General features: G+C 37.5%; 1 protein-coding gene across 3 annotated transcripts in view; it reads left to right on the top strand.

Moving 5' to 3' along the window:
* LOC101432823 (zinc finger protein 596-like) overlaps positions 1-20,669 on the top strand; it is a 134,473-nt gene extending 113,804 nt beyond the window's left edge. For 2 of the 3 annotated variants that reach the window (XM_058281974.2, XM_058281973.2), the window contains 4 exons: positions 8,374-8,459; positions 10,653-10,779; positions 12,518-12,609; positions 13,063-20,669. In XM_058281974.2, coding sequence (XP_058137957.1) covers positions 8,442-8,459; positions 10,653-10,779; positions 12,518-12,609; positions 13,063-14,439 — 1,614 coding nt within the window. In that variant the 5' untranslated portion in view covers positions 8,374-8,441 and the 3' untranslated portion in view covers positions 14,440-20,669. Of the gene's footprint in view, positions 1-8,373; positions 8,460-10,652; positions 10,780-11,348; positions 11,408-12,517; positions 12,610-13,062 lie in introns of all 3 variants that reach the window. The other variant, XM_071209985.1, reaches the window with a different exon arrangement.
* The last annotated feature ends 404 nt before the right edge of the window (positions 20,670-21,073 follow it).

Genomic DNA, 21,073 nt, shown 5'->3' with positions numbered 1-21,073 from the left:
TTATGACTTTTTTCCTCCTGGTTAATTGTCACTTTTACTAATATATAATGGTCCTCTGTATCTCTTAAAACATATTTTGCATTTTAAGTCTGTTTTTTCTGATATTAGTATAGCTATTCTTGCTCTTTTTGGGTTGCAGTTTGCATGGAGTATCTTTTTCCAACCTTTCTCTTTCAGCTAGTTTGTATTACTGGATCTAAGGTGAGTCTCTTATAGGCATTATATGGATTGCTCATGTTTTATCCATTTAGTCAGTTTATATCTTTTGCTTGGGTAGTTTAATCCATTCACACTAAATGATATGATTGTAAATGCATTCTTTACTTCTACCATTTTATTCTTTAGTTTTCATATGCCATATCTAATTTTTGTTCTTCTTTTTACTCTTTTAGATTACCCTTTCTGCTTGTCTTCAATACTCTCCTCCAAGCTTCTCCTGTCTTTTTCATCCAGGCTTTAAGTTTCCCTTCAATTCTTGCTGCAAAGATGGGTTCTTTTTCATGAATTCTCTTAGTTTCTGTTTGTTTGTGCATGTTTTACACTCACCTTCATATTTGGAGGACAATTTTTCTGGATAAAAAATTTTAGCTGCCAGTTTTTCTCTTTCAGTATGTTAATTGTACCATACTACTATCTTCTCTCCACTGAGGTTTCATATGAGAAATCTAAGTATTACTGAGCATTCCTTGGTGGGTTGCTTTTCCCTTGAAGCTCTCAGAATTTTCTCTTCTTCTTTGATGTTTTGCATTTTGTGTAGCATGTGTCTTGGAGTAGATATGTTTGTATTTATTTTGATTAGGCTGTGCTGCACTTCTTGGATGTGTAAGTTCATTTCTTTCATCAGATTTGAGAATTTTTCAGACATTAATTCCTCAAATACTCTTTCTGCCTTTACCCTTCTCTTCTCCATCAGGAAATCCATTGACATGTATGTTGTTGTGTTTTGTGTTATTCAACTACCACTGATCTTTTTTTTTTCATTTTCTCTCTTCAATTTCAGCTGTTTTGTCTTCTGTATCACTCATTCTTTCTTCTGTCATTTTAAGTCAACTGTTTTATACCTCTAATGTGCTTTTGATTTCATCTAATGTGTCTTTCATTCCAATGAGCTCTGAACTTTTCAGGTTTTCATATTCTTCTCTATACTCACTCTGTTTCTTCTTGATGTCCTTTATTTCTTTAGCCATAGTTTATTTATTAATTTGATTTTGGAAGTTTTATGAATTTGATTGATTAGTTGTCTCGAATACTGTGTGTTTTCTGAGGGTTTGATCTATGACTTTGCTTGGGCCATTTCTTCCATTTTCTTTGTATGGCTTTTTCATTTTTTGCTATTAAGGCATCTGTTTATTTATTTATAAATTTTTATTTATTCCCCCCCCCCCCCATTGTCTGCTCTCTTTCTCTTCACTGTGTGCTCTTCTGTTTCCTCTTGCATTCTTGCACCGGGAATCTGCGTCTCTTTTGTGCAGCACCACTCCTAGGTGGGCTGCACTTTTTTCCCTGTGGGCAGCTCTTCTTGTGCAGTGCACTCCTTGTGCATGGGGGACACCCCTGTGTGGCATGGCACTCCTTGCGTGCATCAGCACTGCACGTGGGCCAGCTCACTACACAGGTCAGGAGGCCCTGAGTTTGAACCCTGGACCTCCCATTTGGTAGGCAAATTCTCTATCAGTTGAGCCAAATCTACTTCCCTAGGCATCTGTTTATAATGGTGAATTTACTCAGATGCCAATTTTCTCTCTCTTTCATAGGGAGTTAGTTGCAGGAGGTTGTATGTTACTGCTGCCCTTTGATTCTTTGTTCAACCTGTTCTGAGTCTTTAGGATTGTTTCTTTTAGTGGTTCGTATCTGGGCTCTAGGCCCAGAAATGGGTTTCAGAGATGCTTCCAATGTAGACTGTAAAGGCCAGAAAAAGACTTTCTTATTTACTTTTAATTTCCTCACATACTCTTCCTTGGTCCAGCAGCAGATGGTACTCTTTGGCAGCCCCTCAGTGAAAGCCTTGTCCAAATGTGTGCACTACAAAATGGACTGCATCAATGTGTTAGGAGATCCTGCCTGGAGGCTGAGTCTTATAATTCAAACTTTCTCAAAAGCTGTCTCCAACCTTTGCTGTAAATGATCTCCCTTTTCCTGAGCAGGAAATAATTGTGCTCCCTTCAGCATCCTCAGCAACCAGTCGCAGTCTGGAGAGGGATATTGAGAGGGTCAGATCTCTTTAGTCCAGGACTAGTTCCCAGTGCATATAATGGCATATCCCCACCCAGCCTGGAAGGAATTATGGGACACAGTAGACCAAATTCATGTGTCAAAAGCTGATTCAGCTTTGGGTTGTGTCCTTTTTCCCATTCCCTAGGAGCATGGATTACTGTGGTCCCTTCTGTTTGTAACCACCATCCCTCAGGGCTGAGAATTCAAAAGTGTACGTTGGGTGGGGGAGGATGATGGCAGCTACGGCTGCAGCTTTTAACTCACAGTTTTTCCACCATGATTGTTTTCCTTTTCTTCTCTTCTGGGAAAGATCCAGTCTTCCACTGATAAAATATTTTTTCCAGGCCATTTCTGCCTGTGCTCTAACTGTTTTGTGTGTGTGTGTGTGTGTGTGTGTGTGTGTGTGTGTGTGTGTGTGAAGAACATCCCTTGTCTTTCTCATCCATCTTCCCAGAAGTCCACAATTGAGGAGTTTTTGAATTAAAGGTGTTATGCTTACTTTTGTTTTGCATCTATGTGGATCTGTTTTAAGTGTGCAGTAGTGCCATTGGCCACAGACTTACCTTTCCCTCTTTTGGATCTTTCATCCTTCCCAGAGGTGCCCCTGTAACCTTCATATTGCTGGTACCTGTTGTTTTATTTCTTCAGTCACTCCAAAGTTCTTGGTGATTTCTATCAAGACCAGCAAGGCCACTTGGAGGGTGCAGGTATGTACTGCCAGAAATTGTTAACTTCTGTGGACAAAAAAGGGAGAAAGGGTTGTAACTTTGACAAGAAATCCTGCTGAGAAGGGGGTTGGGGCATTCAGGCATGTTGAGTATTTTATGTGTTATTTGGGTGTCTTTAACTTGAAAGTGGAGAACCTGTAAGTAGACCTATCACTTATAATTCCTAACACCCCAGTAACAGCGAAAGACTCATTTAACTTATAAGTAAACTTTTATTCAAATTTTAAAAAGTTATTCTGTATACACCAGAAAATTTACTGGTTTCTTTTACAGTTGGAGAGAGACCTAAGGTTCTTTGTGTGTGATGAGAATTGTTTCTTGACTGGTGGGGAAAAAACCCTGGGTCACATCATTCCATGTCACTGTCTTCATCCCATATTTGCAGTAGGCATTGAGCTGCAGGATGAGACTTCAGTGCTTTTTTTGTGGGTCTAGGAAATTCCCATTTTCATTGCCCTTCTTTTTGGCAATGAGCACACTTAGGTAAACCAAAAGTTTTTCCTGGATACCATAGATGTCTTACATTTCACTGATTCCTACTGCTTTTTGGAGGGTTTTTCTCAGGACTGATCCTAAAAGATCAGTATTCAAGTAAGCCCTGTAAGTAATTGTTTTTTTATGATGCTTTACTTGGTCCTCTTTCCAGTTATAAGACACTCTGAAAGCAATCTCTGTCAGACCCTAAATTGGCAGTCCTAATCTTTTTTATACCTTTTTCAGTTTGCAATGCGTATAAGGAGAACTTTGACAGATAAAGGCTGATTAAATTGTGTCAGTTAAAGTGATTTTCTAGGTCTAGAATCAGTAAACTGGTGATATGCCTCAAGGAGTCTCTTGAGGAAGGTGGGTGGATGCTCATCTGGCTTTTGGACAATTTCTTGAATTTTACTTAAATTTTGTTGCATAATTGAGGACCCCGTCAATTATGTGAGCTTTGTAATGATATGCTTTAGTTCTGTCCTCTTGTTCTTTTGGGTTCCAATTGGAGTCAGTTATTGAAATTGCCAGACTCCACAAGAAATGAATAGTGTTGTGATCGCTACTATTTCCTAGAAAATGGTCATGGTCTTCAGCCTTTTTAGTACAATTTGTTTTTCTTCTGAGATTAAAATTACATTCAGTAGAGAACCAGCAAAATGGGGGCAGAGTAAGGAGCTCCTAGAGTCAGCTCCTTCTACAGGGCAGTTAGAAAACCCCCAGACTTATCTGGAGCTAGCTGAAGTACCAGTTTGGGAGTTCCATAAGGCCAGGAGAGCATCTTACAACATACTTGAAGGAATGGAAGGAGGAGACTGCTCATCTGCAGAAAATACTCATAAGTAGAGCACTCCATGCCACAGAGGCCAGTGCCCATCTTCCAGTGGAAACACAGGCCACCTCGGGAGCTGTTCTGTGACTGGAATTGAAAGCCCCACTTCACAAAAATGGGGGAGAAAGAGACAGTTGGGCACCAAGTTCAGCTTCCAATGAGTAAATTAAGTGGGTTAAAGTATGATCCTGAGAAGACCTAAAGTTTGAGCCTGTCCAATTCAGAAAGAGGCTGGTAGCCACCATCTTAATTTTACTCTGCATCTGGCATGATAGAAAGTAGAGTGGAGTGACAGTCACAGTGCTGGTGGGGACTGGCTTCTTTCCATCTGAATCAGATGGCAGGACTAGCCTAAGTCACAGCCCCACCTCTGGGAGGATGGGACCTGGGGGGACCTACACAATCCTCTCCAGGAAATTACCAGCCAAGCTACAGAGGCCAGTGATTGACTTACTTTGGCAGTGTGAGCTGCCCCAGGAGCTATTCCGTGGCTGGAATTGGAAGCTGCATTTCCCAAAAACAGGGGAGAAGGAGACACTTGGCATCTGATTTTGGCTACTGATTAGTAGCCTCAGCTGGCTATGGTAAAACCCTAGGAATATCTAGAGTGTAAATCTGTACAAGAAGGAAAGAGGCTAGTGGCTACCATTTTGACTCTGCCTTCATAAGTAGGGCTGTAGTCCAACCCCAGTGGAAGATGGGCACTGGCCTCTGTGGCATGGAGTGCTCTACTTAGGAGATTTTTTCATCTTTCTGGGATCCTCTCTGTAGCTTGGGATTTGTATAACTAACATTTCCAGTTTTATAGCTCTAATGTTGAAAATCAAGTGTGAATATATAGATAATCCATTGGTTGTCCTGTTCATCTATTCCTGCAGGTACTTGTCAAAGAGAGAACTAGTCTTGAATTTGCTTTTCCAAGATAGAGACACCATACCTAAAATTTACACCACTTTAGATGTGGGGTGGGCAGGCCATTTCTGGTGGATCTGTTGGCAATTCAAATTCATTTCCATCCCCCTGATATGGGGGTAGAGGAGCTATAGGAGCCATGTCAGCCTCAAATCTTAAGGTATTTGAAATAATGATAGTATCTAAAACATCATCAGTAAGGTTAGAATCAAGGAGGGTTTTTATTTTATTCACCTATTTTTACAGTTATTTAAGTATTGCTCTAGTTCAGAGGATCAATTAATTCCTTAGCTGATTGGTGTGGTGTGCCCTCACCATTTTTGGCTTTTTCATTTTGGGAACACAAGGCATGACTTACTGGCAGTACACTGTACCCAAAGTATTCTCTCTGAACTTTGTCATTTGTGCTATCTCCAAAAAACATAGAATATAAGTATTTTTATCCCACATCTCTTCTAATCAATATTTGGAACCCAAAGCCAAATGGGATAGATATCCAGGCTTACAGAATGTAATTTTTAAAAATTAATTTATTGAAGTATATCACTATATTAGTCAGCCAAAGGGGTGCTGATGCAAAATGCCAGAAACCGGTTGCTTTTTAAAAAGGGTCTTTATTTGGGATATGAGCTTACAGATACCAGGCCATAAAGCATGAGTTACTTCCCTGACCAAAGTCTATTTTGAGGAACATGGCTGCTGATGTCTGCGAGGGTTCAGGCTTTTTGGGTTCCTACATTCCTGGGGCTTGCGTTCCTCTGGGTTCAAGTTTCCTTTCTTCCTGGGGCTGGCTTCTTTTTCCTCTGGGAGCTTACTTCCCAGGGCTCCAGCTTAAGTATTCAGCATCAAACTCCAATATCAAAACTCCAACATCAAAAACCCTCAACTCTACTCTACCATGCATTTTTTCTGCGTCCCCACCCACCAAGGAGTGGGGACTCACCACCCTAATCATAACTCAGTCATGCGCAGGTACAGATCAGATTACAAGTATAATCCAGTATCTATTTTTGGAATTCATAACCACATAAACTGCTACAATCATTCATACATAAACATACTTAAGTAATAATTGTATAATAGTTGTGAACTTACAAAACAAACATATATAACATCATATAGGGTGCTCATAACTCAGCCAACCATCAATTACTTGCATTTTTATTATCTTTTAATTAATGATTAAAGAGCATCTTTATATCATTTATATATAAACATATATAAATAATTAAGTGTATAGTAAAAGTTGTGAACCAAAAAGGAAGCATGCATATCATACCGCATTCCCACACATCAACCTGCCACTAACACCTTGCATTGTCATGAGAGGTTTGTTAAAAATTATGAAAGAATATTATCAAAATCTTACTACTAATCATAATTCTTATCTTACATTTAGTGTGTTTTTCCCCAACCCAACCTTATTAATTTTTAAATAGTTTTTGACAGAAGTTGTAAACTTATAAAACAATCATGCACATGTGCAGAACTTTCAAACACATTCATCAACACACCACACTGTGGTGTAATATTTGCTACCAATAAAATATTATCATCTGGTTGTTACCATGTCCTTAGTGTACATTTGGCTCACATTGTCCATACTGCCTTATTATCAACACAGTACATCTTTCACATAGATGCAAGAATATTTATTATTTCTAACCACAGTCCATAGGTCACTCCAGTTATATTTTTCCCATGCTTCTCCACATTCCTAACACCCTGCATTAATGATGTACATTTACTCTAGCTCACAAAGGACACTTTTGCATATGTACCGTCACCAACAAATCTCATCCACCTCTTGGTTACTGTGCTGTTCAGTTCCTAGATTCTCAAGCATTCTGTCAATTGTCATTTACATCCCTAGATGACCATTTCCAGCCACATCCCCATTTATAAACTAGCTGTTAATCACTATGTATTACCATCCACTCTATACATTTCCACAAGTTTACAGTAAAGCTTATTAAAATTTCTACGTACTTTAAATATCAGTTCGTCTTGGTCCTCCTCTTATCTCCTTTAAAAATCCACATACCACCAGGTCTTGAAGATATTTTCCTACAACTTCTTCTAGAAGTTTGATGGTTCTTGCTTTTATTTTTAGGTATTTAATCCATTTTGAATTAATTTTTGGATAAGGTGTGAGATAGGTGTCCCCATTCCTTCTTTCGACTATATGCAATTCTTTCAGCACCATTGTTGAATTGAATGTTCGGTCCAAGCTGTGTGTGTTTGACAGGGTAGTCAAAAATTACTTGACCATACTTAAGAGTCTGTTTCTGCACCATAATTTTGGTTCCATTGGTCTATGTGTCTGTCATTATGCCAGTACCATACTTTTTAAAATACAATAGCTAGATAATATGATTTAAAGTCTGCAAATGATAGTTTGCTTTTCTTTTTATGATGTTTCTGGCTATTCAGGAACCCTTACCCTTCCAAATCAATTTGATGATTGTGTTTTCAATTTTTTTTTAAAGCTGATGGAATTTTTAACAGGGTTGCATTGAGTCAGTATATCAATTTGAGTAGAAGCCACAACTTAATATTTAGTCTTCTAATCCGTGAGCACGGAATGTTCTTCCACTTATTTAGGCATTTTTAAATTTCTTTTAACATTGAGTTTCAGTCCGAACTGAAAATCACAGTGAAAAGAGGAACCAGTTTCTTCCACCCAGGTTGGACTACAGCCCTACCCTAGGCTTCAGCTCCACCTCTGGCAGGGAGGAGGCTGGTTGGCCCTGCACCAGCCTATCCAGGTAACTGCAGGTATATTTGGTTGGCATGGACTGAATAATTAGAAGTCAGTGGGGCAACTGCAGTCATCTTAGACCTGCCCTACATAGATTGCTGCCCACATCTAAAGCTCCATCCCTTCCCCATGCAGGGGAGAAAGGGGCATAAAGCCTCATCAGTCTCTCTGGGCAACTACAGTCTAGGCCTGGACTACTCGGATTATTCCACACAGCTGTGACTCTGTCATACCCCTGGCAAAGGAGAAAGTTGGGAGCAGCTTCATCGGTCACTGGGGCAGTGAAAGCAGCCCTCACCCTATTTCTTTTGGAGCACTCTTCATGTTCCTGTTTTTGATTGGACTGTGGTTACTCCTAGGTTAAGGATTTGGCCTTCATGACAGGTGGACCTGAAAATTATAGTCAAGACTTGAATTTTAAATTTCACGTCTTCTTTCTCCATTCTCAGGTATGCTCATCTTCTGTTACTCTGGTTGTGAGTGAAAATCCAGAGAAAAATAGGTACCAGCTGAGGTAATGAAAATGCAGGCAGAGGTGAGTAGGAAATTCTTCAACTAAAATTGCATTTCTGTTGCCAGCAGATGAGAAGTACTCCTATTTGTGTGGCTGTTCCATGTGCTTTCAGGAGATATCCAAGTATCTGGACTTAAACTAAGTTTATATAGGACTCTTGAAAAATGGCAAGTTAGGGACTAATCAATAAATAATTGCTTTCCTGAGAGAAAGAGATTATTTATTGCCATTAGAGGAGTTCATTCTAGCTTCCATAAAGGCTGTGTATTCTCTGAAAAGATGACAGATGTTTTCTTTTTCAACCCAAAGCATTGCCTCTTTGGACAAATAATGATTTAGTGAATCATGTTAGTGTCTGAGAATGGCCTAGGCATGTGGTGAAGAGAAGTGATAAAGATGAGAAAGAAGTTAACAATCACAAGGGAGGCTAACATTTTAGCTGGTACATTGTGTCAAAACAGTGTTACAGGTCCTGGGGAGTATGGGTGAGCATATTTGCCAGGAGAACATGAGAAAGTTAGTAAATTAAAAGAATGATGAATCATTTATTTATTTTACCAAATTTTGATTTTCTTAACATTTTGATGGACTCTATTTGCACATTTTGAAATACTTTTTAAAAAGGACACTAAAATTCCACTTAACACAATGGTTCAAATTTCCCAACTTAATTTCCTAAGTGAAATTTATTCAAATTTTATAAATGAATGCAATGTATAGGAATTATTTTTTTCTTCATTGTGGTTGTGGATTCAGGAGCCATATAATAGGTATAATAAAGTTTTTGTCCCTTGGAAAATACTTGAAGATTTGGAGAGACCAGAAGTAATGAACAGAATTATTTTAATATTTAACAGATTAGATGAAGATTCAAGATAAACAAGGAAAACTGGTCATTGTAGGCCCCAGAAAAATTTCAGATTGAGAGGCATCCAACCACAAGAATGGTCATTTTAAGGCCACGTACTGGTACTACTAATTTAGGTGTCTCTGCCTTGTGATGCTGGACCAGCTGTACTTACACATTATAATCAATACATTAGATATGTAGAGTTGAGGGAAGGAGACCTTACTGAACCTCAGTTTTGTGTGATGCCTATTCAGTTTTGCATATTTCTCAATATTTCAAAGTTCCTTGCCATTTTTATGAGTAATAGATCTGTGAATAGAGTTTAGTTAGAAAGTAATTCACACATTAAATGATTGTGTTTGTCAAAATGCATACCCTATTCTTAAATGATTTTATAAATGAAAGAAAAATGAGTTCATCTAGAGAGAGGAATAATCTAACCATACTTAATATTAAAAAAAAAAAAAAGATATTTATGATGTATTAGTCAGAGGGTTGCTGATACAAAATACCAGAAATTGGTTGGTTTCTATAAAGGATATTTATTTGTGGGTAGGAGCTTACAGATACCAGGCCATAAAGCATAATATTCTTCCCTCACCAAAGTCTATTTTCATGTGCTGTAGCATGAAGGTTGCCAACATTTTTGAGGGGTCTGGGTTCCTCCCTTCCTGGGGCTGGCTTCTTTTTCTTCTGTGTGCTTCTCAGGGCTCCAGCTTAAGGTTTCAGCATCAGACTCCAACATCAAAACTCCAGTATCAAAAACCCCCATCCCTGTCCTTTGCAATGCCTTTTACCCACTAAATGATAGGGACTCAAAGCCCTACTGGCTTGAGAGGTTTACATAATTAAACAAGTAAACCTATGAATCCACTATAATCTAGAATGTCCAGAGGAAAAGATCAGTTTACAAACATAATCCAATATTTCTTTTTGGAATTCATCAATAATACGAAACTGCTACACATAACTATTGCTTGCCTTACCATAAATGTGTAAATTTTCTTAAAACTGGTGGGAAAGATTGATTTAGTTATGAATACTTGAGTGAAAGCGTTATAATCAGCAGCAAGAAAGCATAGTTACAAGTTTATTGGGAAATTTCCAGATGTATATCAAACCCCATATCATGTGATTTTCTTTTGCAATGAGGTGTTATTTATTTAGAATGTATTTTTTTCTGTAATTGTATCTGAAATGCAGAATGCAATTCAGGATTGTTAATTATTTTCTTTGGAATCTTAAACATATTTTGAGTTTCAAATACACAGACTCTGCTTCTTCAGTGCTGTTATTTTGAACATCACACTCAGGACATTGGTAAGAATAGCCCTGTGTGAACCCAAAATTCTTGGATGTTTTAGGAATTAGTGACCTTCAAAGATGTGGCTGTACACTTCACCCAGGAAGAGTGGGATCTGTTAGACACACCACAGAGAAAGCTGTTTAGAGAAGTGATGCTGGAAATTATCAATCACCTGTTCTCAGTGGGTAAGACTCTCAAAATTTTCTACCATCTATCTCTGTTTCTCTCTACCATCCATCTAACCTATCTACCTATATATTTTTCGTACATCATTTTCCATTGATTTATTCACATACCTAGATCAGCTCCTCCATATTGTTGTATAAGGTGCATTTTCCCTTATATTTTTATGTTTTATAATTTTAATAGATTTATATTTTTTATAAAACATATAACTGCTTAAATGAAATTTCTTTCCTTATTTTATTAACAAATCAATTGTATTGATACATATTAATAAAGCATAAACCATCCAAAGTGTGCAGTTATCCAGTGGAATCACATATTTTACATTCATTACCTCAGGCTTAGAGCATTATTGCAAAATAATAAAAAACAAGCAAAACTGATCACTTCTTGATCTCTCTATATTTACCCTGCTTTATGTAGCTGCTGTTTTGTTTCTTTCTCTCTAGTACATGTGTATTTATATTTTGTAAAAAGTCTTATATATGCAATATCACCCATATTCATGTTTTACAATATTTTTATTCTTATAATATACTTTTTATTTATATTTAGTTCACCCCAATAGAATTTAATTTTGACCATAACTTAATGCATTTCCTGAATCTCCATTTCCAACACTCAGAGGTAAGCTGAGAAGTTAATGAAAACATTTTGATTAGATAAATAATTGACTGTAGTGAAGTATGTATTCTGCTCTAAGGGGTATGCTGAGGCTTCAAAACACAGTAGGAAAGTCATTGTATATATCCTTTTCCACATAGAATTTTCCACATAGAATTCCACATAGAAAATATAAATCATCCTGGTTTATATTTATTGGATCATTTCTGAACATAATCACTGTGGAAAGAGATTTCTCTCCATTTAGAATACAGAAGATTGTGAGTCTGTCTTTGCTGCATGGGTAGCAACAATCAGTGGTTCTTATTGAACTGGACAAAAGGTCAAGAGTACCATTTTTCTGTTGAAATATTATCAGTGATCTGATTTCAAGGTATTGCTGCATTGCTGGCCTTCAATACTTGCCTCACTATTTTGTAATCTGCCATTTACATCATGATCATGCTGTGTTACTATCACAATTCAAAGTCTAGGCAACATTTTTTCACAGAAACAGTATCTCAAGTCCAGAAATCAGATGTGCTTTTTCAGTTGGAGCAAGAAATGTACACAGAAGGAATGGGATTAGCTCAATACCAGAGTCCAGGTGTGCTCTAAGAACCTGTGAATCAGAAGAGGGGTCTTAAACTGAGTATGTGCTTGAATATAATAACTTCAGGATTCCTTGAGTGTGTTATGATTTCTTCAGGTTTCCTTATATTAGTTATGATTTCTGAAATCTGGCTGAGAATATTGTGGACATTTTAGTCATGTGTTTTTTCCATAGACTTATCAAGTGCTATTCAAGTGTCACTGGCTTTGAGATAGGGATATTCATTTGCTAATGCAATTAAACTTTCACAAGACTTTGTCTTGGTCCTATTTTTGGAAAATTTCCCTTATATTTTTACTTCCCTTAGTCTCAGATTGTTTTCTCATATTCCATGCCTGAAATTTTTTTCTGATTGCAATGTCCTATAAAGTTTTCTTATGCCTAGGGTATTCATTAATTTGATATTCTCTCTCAGCTAATTGTGAATGTTGGAAATATAATGAAAGGAATACTTGGAATGTTACAAAATATTCCTCCCCCTAACAATTCTCTAAAAATTTATTCTCTTTTTATTACTATAGGGAGGAAAGGTGCGTTTAAAACATGGGAAATGATAGAAATGATATCGAACAAACCTATCTGTATGAAAGACACTTCAAAAACTATGTCATTGGTAAGCTTTATTGTGTGAACCCTAGTAATCCAAATAGATAAGCAGGGATTGAATAAATTAGGAATTCAGTAAAGTCATGAAATTGTAATTAATTTTGGGATTAAGTGCTAATCCAGCAAAAATCTGTGATATTTAAATTTAGTGAAAAATTAACCTAAACACAAAACTAATCTGATTTCATATAAAAAATTAATTTTTGCATAAGCAGTTTTCACATATATAATCTTGGAAACATCATGAAGCTCAACATTGATGAGATAGTTCTGCGATTAGATTGACATAATAGAGCATATCTGTTTGTATGGAGTAGAATAATGTGTTTATGAAACTAACATGGAAAATATTTTAATTGGAGGCTATCACTAGTAGATTCATCTAGATTTCATATGTACAGAAGTTAAGTAATTCATGTATATGGACAAATGTTTTACAATCTCTATTATCCCCCTGCAGAGATCTCCTACACAGAAGAATTCTTTCAGAAGTAATTATTTGCAAGATTCCTCTCACACATTCGTAGTGACCCAACATGCATTAATGCACATGAAAAAGAAACCCCGTTTCAGAAAGCCTCTTCCAACAGTTCTTAGTGACTGTTTATCTTTTAATCAACATAAGCATATTCACTCTAAAAGTAAGTCATATGAATGTCAACAAAGTGCTAAAACCTGTATGCAACCCTCTGACCTCAGACAATACAAGGGAACTAATATTGGAGAGATATCCCATAAATGGCATCTATGTGGGGAAGCCTTCAGTCACTCTACTGCCCTTAAACATCATGGGAGAACTCATGCTGGAAAGAAACCCCATGAATGCCATCATTGTGGGAAAGCCTTCATCCATCCCTCTGCCCTTAAACAACATGAGAGAACTCACACTGGAGAGAAACCATATGAATGCCATCTTTGTGGGAAAGCCTTCATTCAGTCATCTGCCCTTAAAATACATGAGAGATCTCACACTGGTGAGAAACCCTATGAATGCTGCCATTGTGGGAAAGCCTTCATTCAACCCTCTGCCCTTAAATATCATGAGAGAACTCACACTGGAGAGAAACCCTATGAATGCCAACATTGTGGGAAAGCCTTCATTAAATCCTCTTCCCTTAAAATACATGAGAGAACTCACACTGGAGAGAAACCCTATAAATGCCACCATTGTGGGAAAGCCTTCATTCAACACTCTGTCCTTAAATATCATGAGAGTACTCACACTGGCGAGAAACCCTATGAATGCCACCATTGTGGGAAAGCCTTCATTCAACGCTCTGCCCTTAAATATCATGTGAGAAGTCACACTGGAGAGAAACCCCCTGAATGTCACCTATGTGGGAAAGCATTCAGTAGATATTCTTATCTTAAACAACATGAGAGAACTCACACTGGAGAGAAACCCTATGAATGCCATCATTGTGGGAAATCCTTCAGTCAGTTTATTAACCTTAAATGTCATGGGAGAACTCACACTGGAGAGAAACCCCATGAATGTCACCTATGTGGGAAAGCATTTAATCGTTATGGTTCTCTTAAACATCATGAGAGAACTCACACTGGCGAGAAACCCTATGAATGCCCTCTGTGTGGAAAAGCCTTCAGTCAATCCTTTTCCCTTAAAAGACATGAGAGAACACACACTGGAGAGAAACCCCATGAATGTCACCAATGTGGGAAAGCATTCTGTCAATATTTTACTCTTAAACAACATGAGAGAACTCACACTGGAGAGAAACCCTATGAATGCCATCTGTGTGGGAAAGTCTACAGTCAATCCTCTTCCCTTAAAAGGCATGAGAGAAAACACACTGGAGAAAAACCCCATGTTATCTAAGTGAGAAAACCTTCCATCAATATTCTAATCCTAGGTGATGTGAGAGTTCTCACATTGAACAGAAACCCTATATATGCCATCCTTGTGAAAAAACCTTCTTTCATTATTCTTCCCTTAAATGATCTGAGAGAACTTACTTTGTTGAGAAAGCCCAGGATTATCCTCTAACTCAGAAAACCTTTGTTGATTTCTCTTCCTTAAAAGAACATGAGAGGAATCACATTGATATGTACCTCCATGAATTCCATCATTTTGTGAAGCCTTTGTTCTTGCTTTTCCACTTAAAAACATGACAGAACTCACACTAGAGAGAAGCCTCATGAATTTTATCTGTGTGGGAAATTTTCACTAGTAGTTCAGCCTTCCAGCCACATGACAGAATTTATGCTAGACAGAAACCATAGTATCTTCTATATGTGAAAATACTACTTTTTGTAACCTTAGACAACATGGGATTTTTCAAACTCAAGAGAATTCCTATGAATGTCAACAATTTGAGAAAGCCTTCAGTCAATATTCTGACTAAATGAGTTGAAATAACTCACAAGGTAAAGCTTTTGGATATGAAAGTTATTTCACCCATAAATTTAATTTTTAAACATACTAGGGAAGTCACAAAGTGAAGAAACACTATATAGTCAGTTTGGAATTTCCTGTAGCCATCTGTACTACTTCAGATATCTAAGGACTCTCATACAGGAGAGAATCCATATCCATGTCATCTATGTAGGAAAGCCCTTAGTAGGTATTCCACATGAGAGATTTTGTAATGTAATTATCTTGTAATTGGAGGATCCTCATCTACCACTCCAACTCATAAGCTCAATAGGGAAATCATATGTGTTTCTACACCTGTCCTCAGTATAGGATTGCCTTAATTATCATTTAATCCTTTAAATAAAGTGAATGAACTCTGCAAGAATGAAATTCTATGTCTATAAATACTGTGCACTATAATTCAGTCAAATCCAAGCCCTGGTGTGCTAATGGAAATCCTGTTTAAGAAAAATCACAAATTCATGGACTAAGAAGACTTCATTAGGAAGATGAAATAATTTTAGAAATTTCCAGAAAATTCACGATGGAGAATGTCTTCAATGAAAAAATGGAAAATCATTTATTTAGAGATTGGGGTGGTTATGTGCATCAGTAATTATGGTTCTGTGAGGATTATTATCTGATGGGTTTCAACAAATGATTAAGTATCTAAGGGCTGATTTTATGGATCTCAGTTATGGAAATGTTAGTTTGAGGATGGAGAAAGTGGGAAGACTGTGATTTTGGTGTCTTCTAAGATAAGTGAATTTATTTCTCTGGTTGCCTCTCTTGGGTCAATGATTAAATATCTGATGGGTAGGAACAGATAAGGTCACTTTGTTCATGGACTTAGAGCAAACAATAGTTCATCTAAGTGACTAGAATATTAATCAGTTGGTGTGAGATGCCTGTACACTCCAGTACACTGGGCCAAGCAGAAGTCCAGATCATTCACTGCCCCTTGCTAATTTCTCAGGAGGGAGTAGCAGGCAAAATGCACTGCAATAATCATCTTGTTAATAATCAAATACCTAATAAATTCCAAAATCTGCATGTCCTAAAAGCAATACCATTATGCTGGTTGATATTTGAAAACCCTGTCCTTGACATTATTTAAAAATTAATATCTAGAGCATGCAAATATGGAAAACTTAACACCTAATTTATACATAGCTTTAAAAGACTGCTGAGGGAAGCGGACATGGCCCAATGGGTAGTGCATCCACCTACCACATGGGAGGTCTGCGGTTCAAACCCTGGGCCTCCTTCACCCATGTGGAGCTAGCCCATGCACAGTGCTGATGCGTGCAAGGAGTGCTGTGCCACGCAGGGGTGTCCCCTGCGTAGGGGAGCCACACACACAATGAGTGCACCCAGTAAGGAGAGCTGCTCAGTGCAAAAGAAAGTGCAGCCTGCCCAAGAATGGCGCCACAACAAAATGATGCAACCAAAAGAGAAACACAGATTCCTGGTGACACTGATGAGGATAGAAGTGGCCACAGAAGAACACACAGCAAATGGACACAGAGAGCAGACAACGGGGGTGGGGAGAAGGGGGAAAAAATGTTAAAGACTGCTGAGTGTTGTCCTACTAAAATTGAAGCCACTATAAGTATTTCTGTTCTCACCATTTCACCTCATCTTTATGTAATATTGACAGACAGAATGCTTTACTCTAGAGACCCCAAAAAAGAGGTTTTCTCTCATCACTTCCATTATTTATTGATATAATACCACATGGATTCAGCTTGGATAATTCATCTTTGAACAAGCACTTACCTCTGGTGTCACCAAGATGCCAATGCAGGAAGGATAAGACCTGTAGTGTTGCATCTGGATTATTGCTCATGGGTGTTTCACCACCCACTCATGCAAGTATGTCACATCCTGGGGGACATGAAAAGCATGGTCCTGTGTCCGAACCAGCGGGGACGGATTCCAGGGGCCTGTGGGAAGAAGTGGGGGCAGGGGACAAAAAAGAATGGAGGCAAGACAGGATTCTGATCAAGCCTCCTTTATTGAGGGTTGGTTAGGGGTAGATACAGTCAGGGATGAAGGAAGTGACACATACTGATGACAACGTATGTGTCAGTAAATGATTGGGTAATTAGATTCTGGCTTTCGCGCCATACGCATGCGCAGATGATTGTTTGGCAACATCCATGGAAAAACTTTCACGCACTTTAGGGAGTGCCCAATCGGAGCGTGTCACCTGAAACAGTGGCGGGTGAGGGAGAACAAAGGGGAAGAAGAAAGAGTAAGTAGGAAACCAAGGAATGGCGGCCTTAGAGCACGACACAAATGAATCATGGCGTTTTGTGTCGAGAGTGAGAGAGAGACGGCTCCCTACAGTCCTGAATTTACTCCCTTATCAATTTTAAGTATGTAAATTTATAAATATATAAAATAATATAAAATTTTTATGTTTACCAATTTATATTTGATGATACTCTGTCATTGGGTAGTGCCTGGGTAAGTGTTCTGGTTACCCATGCCCCAGCATGAAATGGATTTTTCTAGGCTTAGGAAGACCTAAAGTCTCTTGGTACCCCATTTCCAACAAGGCCTAAGAGCACACAGCTTTACTTTTTGAAGGTGTTATGTTGCAAGTTATGCAAGGTCTTTACTCCAGAAAGGCAGGTGACAATGCAAGGAGGTATGAGCTCACTTGGGGTACTTAGTCTGTCACACCCCAAAACACAATGGACAGAATTTGTTATGATGGAGAGCATACAATTTTAGTCATGATTGGGATGTGCAGTGGTGCAGTATCTATTTGTATAGTTACTCTGTAAATCTTAAGCATTAGTTATATATTAACTATCCCCACCATATCCCTTTGTATATTGTTACATATTTTGCATCTATGACTGTGATGATTGTAGTTATTTCATATCACTTATTTTGCACAATAGTTTTACTTTTGAATCTACCTTATTTCACTCAACATGATATCCTGGGTGCATACATGTTATATGTGTTAGAACTTCATTCCTTTTTCAATGCTTGAAAATATTCCATTTTGTATAAATACCATTTTATTATGCATTCATTGGTTAATGGCATGAGTTGCTTCTATCTTTTCACAATTGTGGATAATGCCACTATGCACATCAATGAGAAAGTATCTGTTTGAGCTGCTGCTTTTAAATCTTTTGGTATATACCTAATATTTGGATTGTCAACTCATATGCTAGGTCGATACTTAGTTTTCTTTGGAACTACCCAAGTGTTTTCTACATTGATTGCACCATTTTTTATTGCCACCAGCAGTGAGTGTTTTATTTCTGCATATCCTCTCAAACTTTTTTTAAATTTTTAATAGTGTCATTTCTAATGAATGCGAAAGGTTGTCTTGTTTTGATTTGCATTTCCCTTCTGACTAATCATGTTGACCATCTTTTCATGTGCTTTCTATTTCTCTGTCTTCTTTTGAGACATATCTGTTGAAGTCTTTTACCCAGTTTGTGAATTGTGGTGCTGGTTTTTTGTTATCTTGGAATATTTCATTGTATATACTGGATATTAAATTGAGACATCTGTACATATGATCCATCTATGTCCCTATTATATTTGAATAAGTATGGTAGTAGTCCATCCTTTTCCTTTATATTTTCATCATTTGTGTCTTCTCTCTTTTCTTCTTTGTCAGTCCAGCTAAATGTTTGTTGGTTTTTTTAATGTTTACAAAGAATCAGCTTATGTTTTTATGAATGCTTTACTGTTTTCTTGTTTTCTATTTCATTTATCTCTGCTTCTATCTTTTCCTATCCTTCTTTCTGCTTACTATTGGTTTAGTCTAATTATCTTCTCATTCTTCCAGTTTGGATGTTGGGTCATTGACATTGAAGTTTCTTTAATTTTAGTATAAGTGGGTAGAATTATAAATTTTTCTCTCTCACCACTGCATTCACTGTATCCCAAAAGTTTTGGTATGGTGTATTTTTCATTTCATTTACCTCAAGATATTTTCTAATTATGGCTCTGATTTCCTCTTTATCCCATTGGTAGTTTGATTACATTGTTTAATTTCCATTTTTTTGTGAATTTCCGTTTTCTTCCTCTGATATTAATTTCTAGCTTCATTCCATTGTAGTTGGAAAATATAGAGTATATGATTTCAGTACTTTTTATTTATTGAGACTTGTTCTGTTACCCAACATATAGTATATCCTGAAGAATAATTTCATGTGCACTTGAGGAGAATATGTATATTTCTCAGGTGCAATTTTCTATATATGTCTATTAGTTCTACATGGTTCAGCTTATCATTCAAGACCTGTACTTCCTTATTAATCTTCTCACTAGATGTTGTACCCTTAATTGGTGTGATGTAGTAAATTCTCCTGCTATTAATGTAGAACTGTCAATTTTTCTCTTCAAATATGTCAGTATTTGCTTCATAAAATTTTGTAGAATCAGGTTTTATGAAACTCAGAATTCATGCCACAATGCCATGGCATAACTCATGTGCTGAGGATCTCCCCACCTACCCCACTATGCAAAAGACTCTGAGATTATAGCACAACACACCACTACCTCTAGACAAGGACACCACTCCTACATCATTAGTCCCAACTGCCATTGGAACTCAATCCAAGTGATGATTCCCAATCTCTAGCTTTCTGAGTGACTGAATTCTGCTTCCAAGGCTGAATCTAATTACTGGAATGTCGATCACTTGACCATGCCCTTCTTGCAGGTGAATCTGGGAAGGAAAAGTACCTTGCACTTAAGTCACTATTTAGTTGAAGGATTCTCTGCCTCCCACTGTGGGTAACAAACTTGGGAAATTCCAAATCTAAATGGAATTTCAGATGCTAAGAGACTATATATCACAAGTTCCACTTAGGAAAAGTATGTCAGAGCAGAATTACTGAATATTCTTTGAATATAAAATACACATGCTTTCCTTTTGTAGTACTAAATTACACTACCAGAGGGAAATTCTCAAAGTAAAATTACAAAAATATTTCATTCTTTCATTCTATTAATTAACCTTGAGAGGGGAAACAGACTTGACCCAGTGGTTAGGGCATCCGTCTACCACATGGGAGGTCTGCGGTTCAAACCCCGGGCCTCCTTTGACCCATGTGGAGCTGGCCCATGCGCAGTGCTGATGCGTGCAAGGAGTGCCGTGCCACGCAGGGGTGTCCCCCGTGTAGGGGTGTCCCCTGCGTAAGGGAGCTCCACGTGCAAGGAGTGCACCCCGTAAGGAGAGCCACCCAGCGCGAAAGAAAGTGCAGCCTGCCCAGGAATGGCACCGCCCACACTTCCCATGCGGCTGACGATGACAGAAGCGGACAAAGAAACAAGACAAGACGCAGCAAACAGACACAGAGAACAGACAACTGGGGGAGAGGGGGGAATTAAATAAATCTTTAAAAAAAAAAAAACCTTGAGGAAACTATGTTAAATGATAAGACTTGTTTGGATGCTTGTATAAATATTATTGTCAAAAGAATGATAAAACTTACATGGAAAGTATAATTATATATACACATATACATACATAGACATTCATATATGCATGCATATATATATTTGTTTAGCTGTCCCTAGAGCTGAACAAAGTCTCAGAAATCCCAGGTATATAAAAACATTACCTTTTGGGTTATAGTTAGTATGCAATGGGTTTCTGTCATTTGCATCTAAGGCAGTCTCAAATAAACCAACCTTATGAATAAAATTAACAGCTGTTCATTTTTTTTTTGCATTACAGATGTAAATGTATATAGGTAGGAGTGTGTATATGTACTATAAGAAGGAAATGTGTGATAAAAACTGAAATGATTTTAGATTTACTTTCATAATCCTCTATCAGATCTTTACATTTTTACCGTAATTTGAAAGTTTACTTTTCTTCTACTATGTGGAGGTTGGTCACAAACAAGTTTGACAAAAGTAGACTTCTGTTGTATTTAGAAAACATTTTTAAATTCCAGTTAAAGCAGCTTCTATTCATTCTTTGAAAGTACTTTTTTTGACAATGACTTAATATTTGCAAAAGAAAGATCTTAAAACTTACACAAATTTAAAATATGAGTGCAAAAGAAAAAGGAAAGTTATATTTAGGATTAAAAAATATATTATGAGC

This window comes from Dasypus novemcinctus, chromosome 19 (genome assembly GCF_030445035.2).
Source record: "Dasypus novemcinctus isolate mDasNov1 chromosome 19, mDasNov1.1.hap2, whole genome shotgun sequence".
In the NCBI taxonomy this organism is placed as follows: Eukaryota; Metazoa; Chordata; class Mammalia; order Cingulata; family Dasypodidae; genus Dasypus; species Dasypus novemcinctus.
The sequence above is the reverse complement of the archived record's forward strand: the minus strand, read 5'-3'. Positions and strand labels throughout refer to the sequence as shown.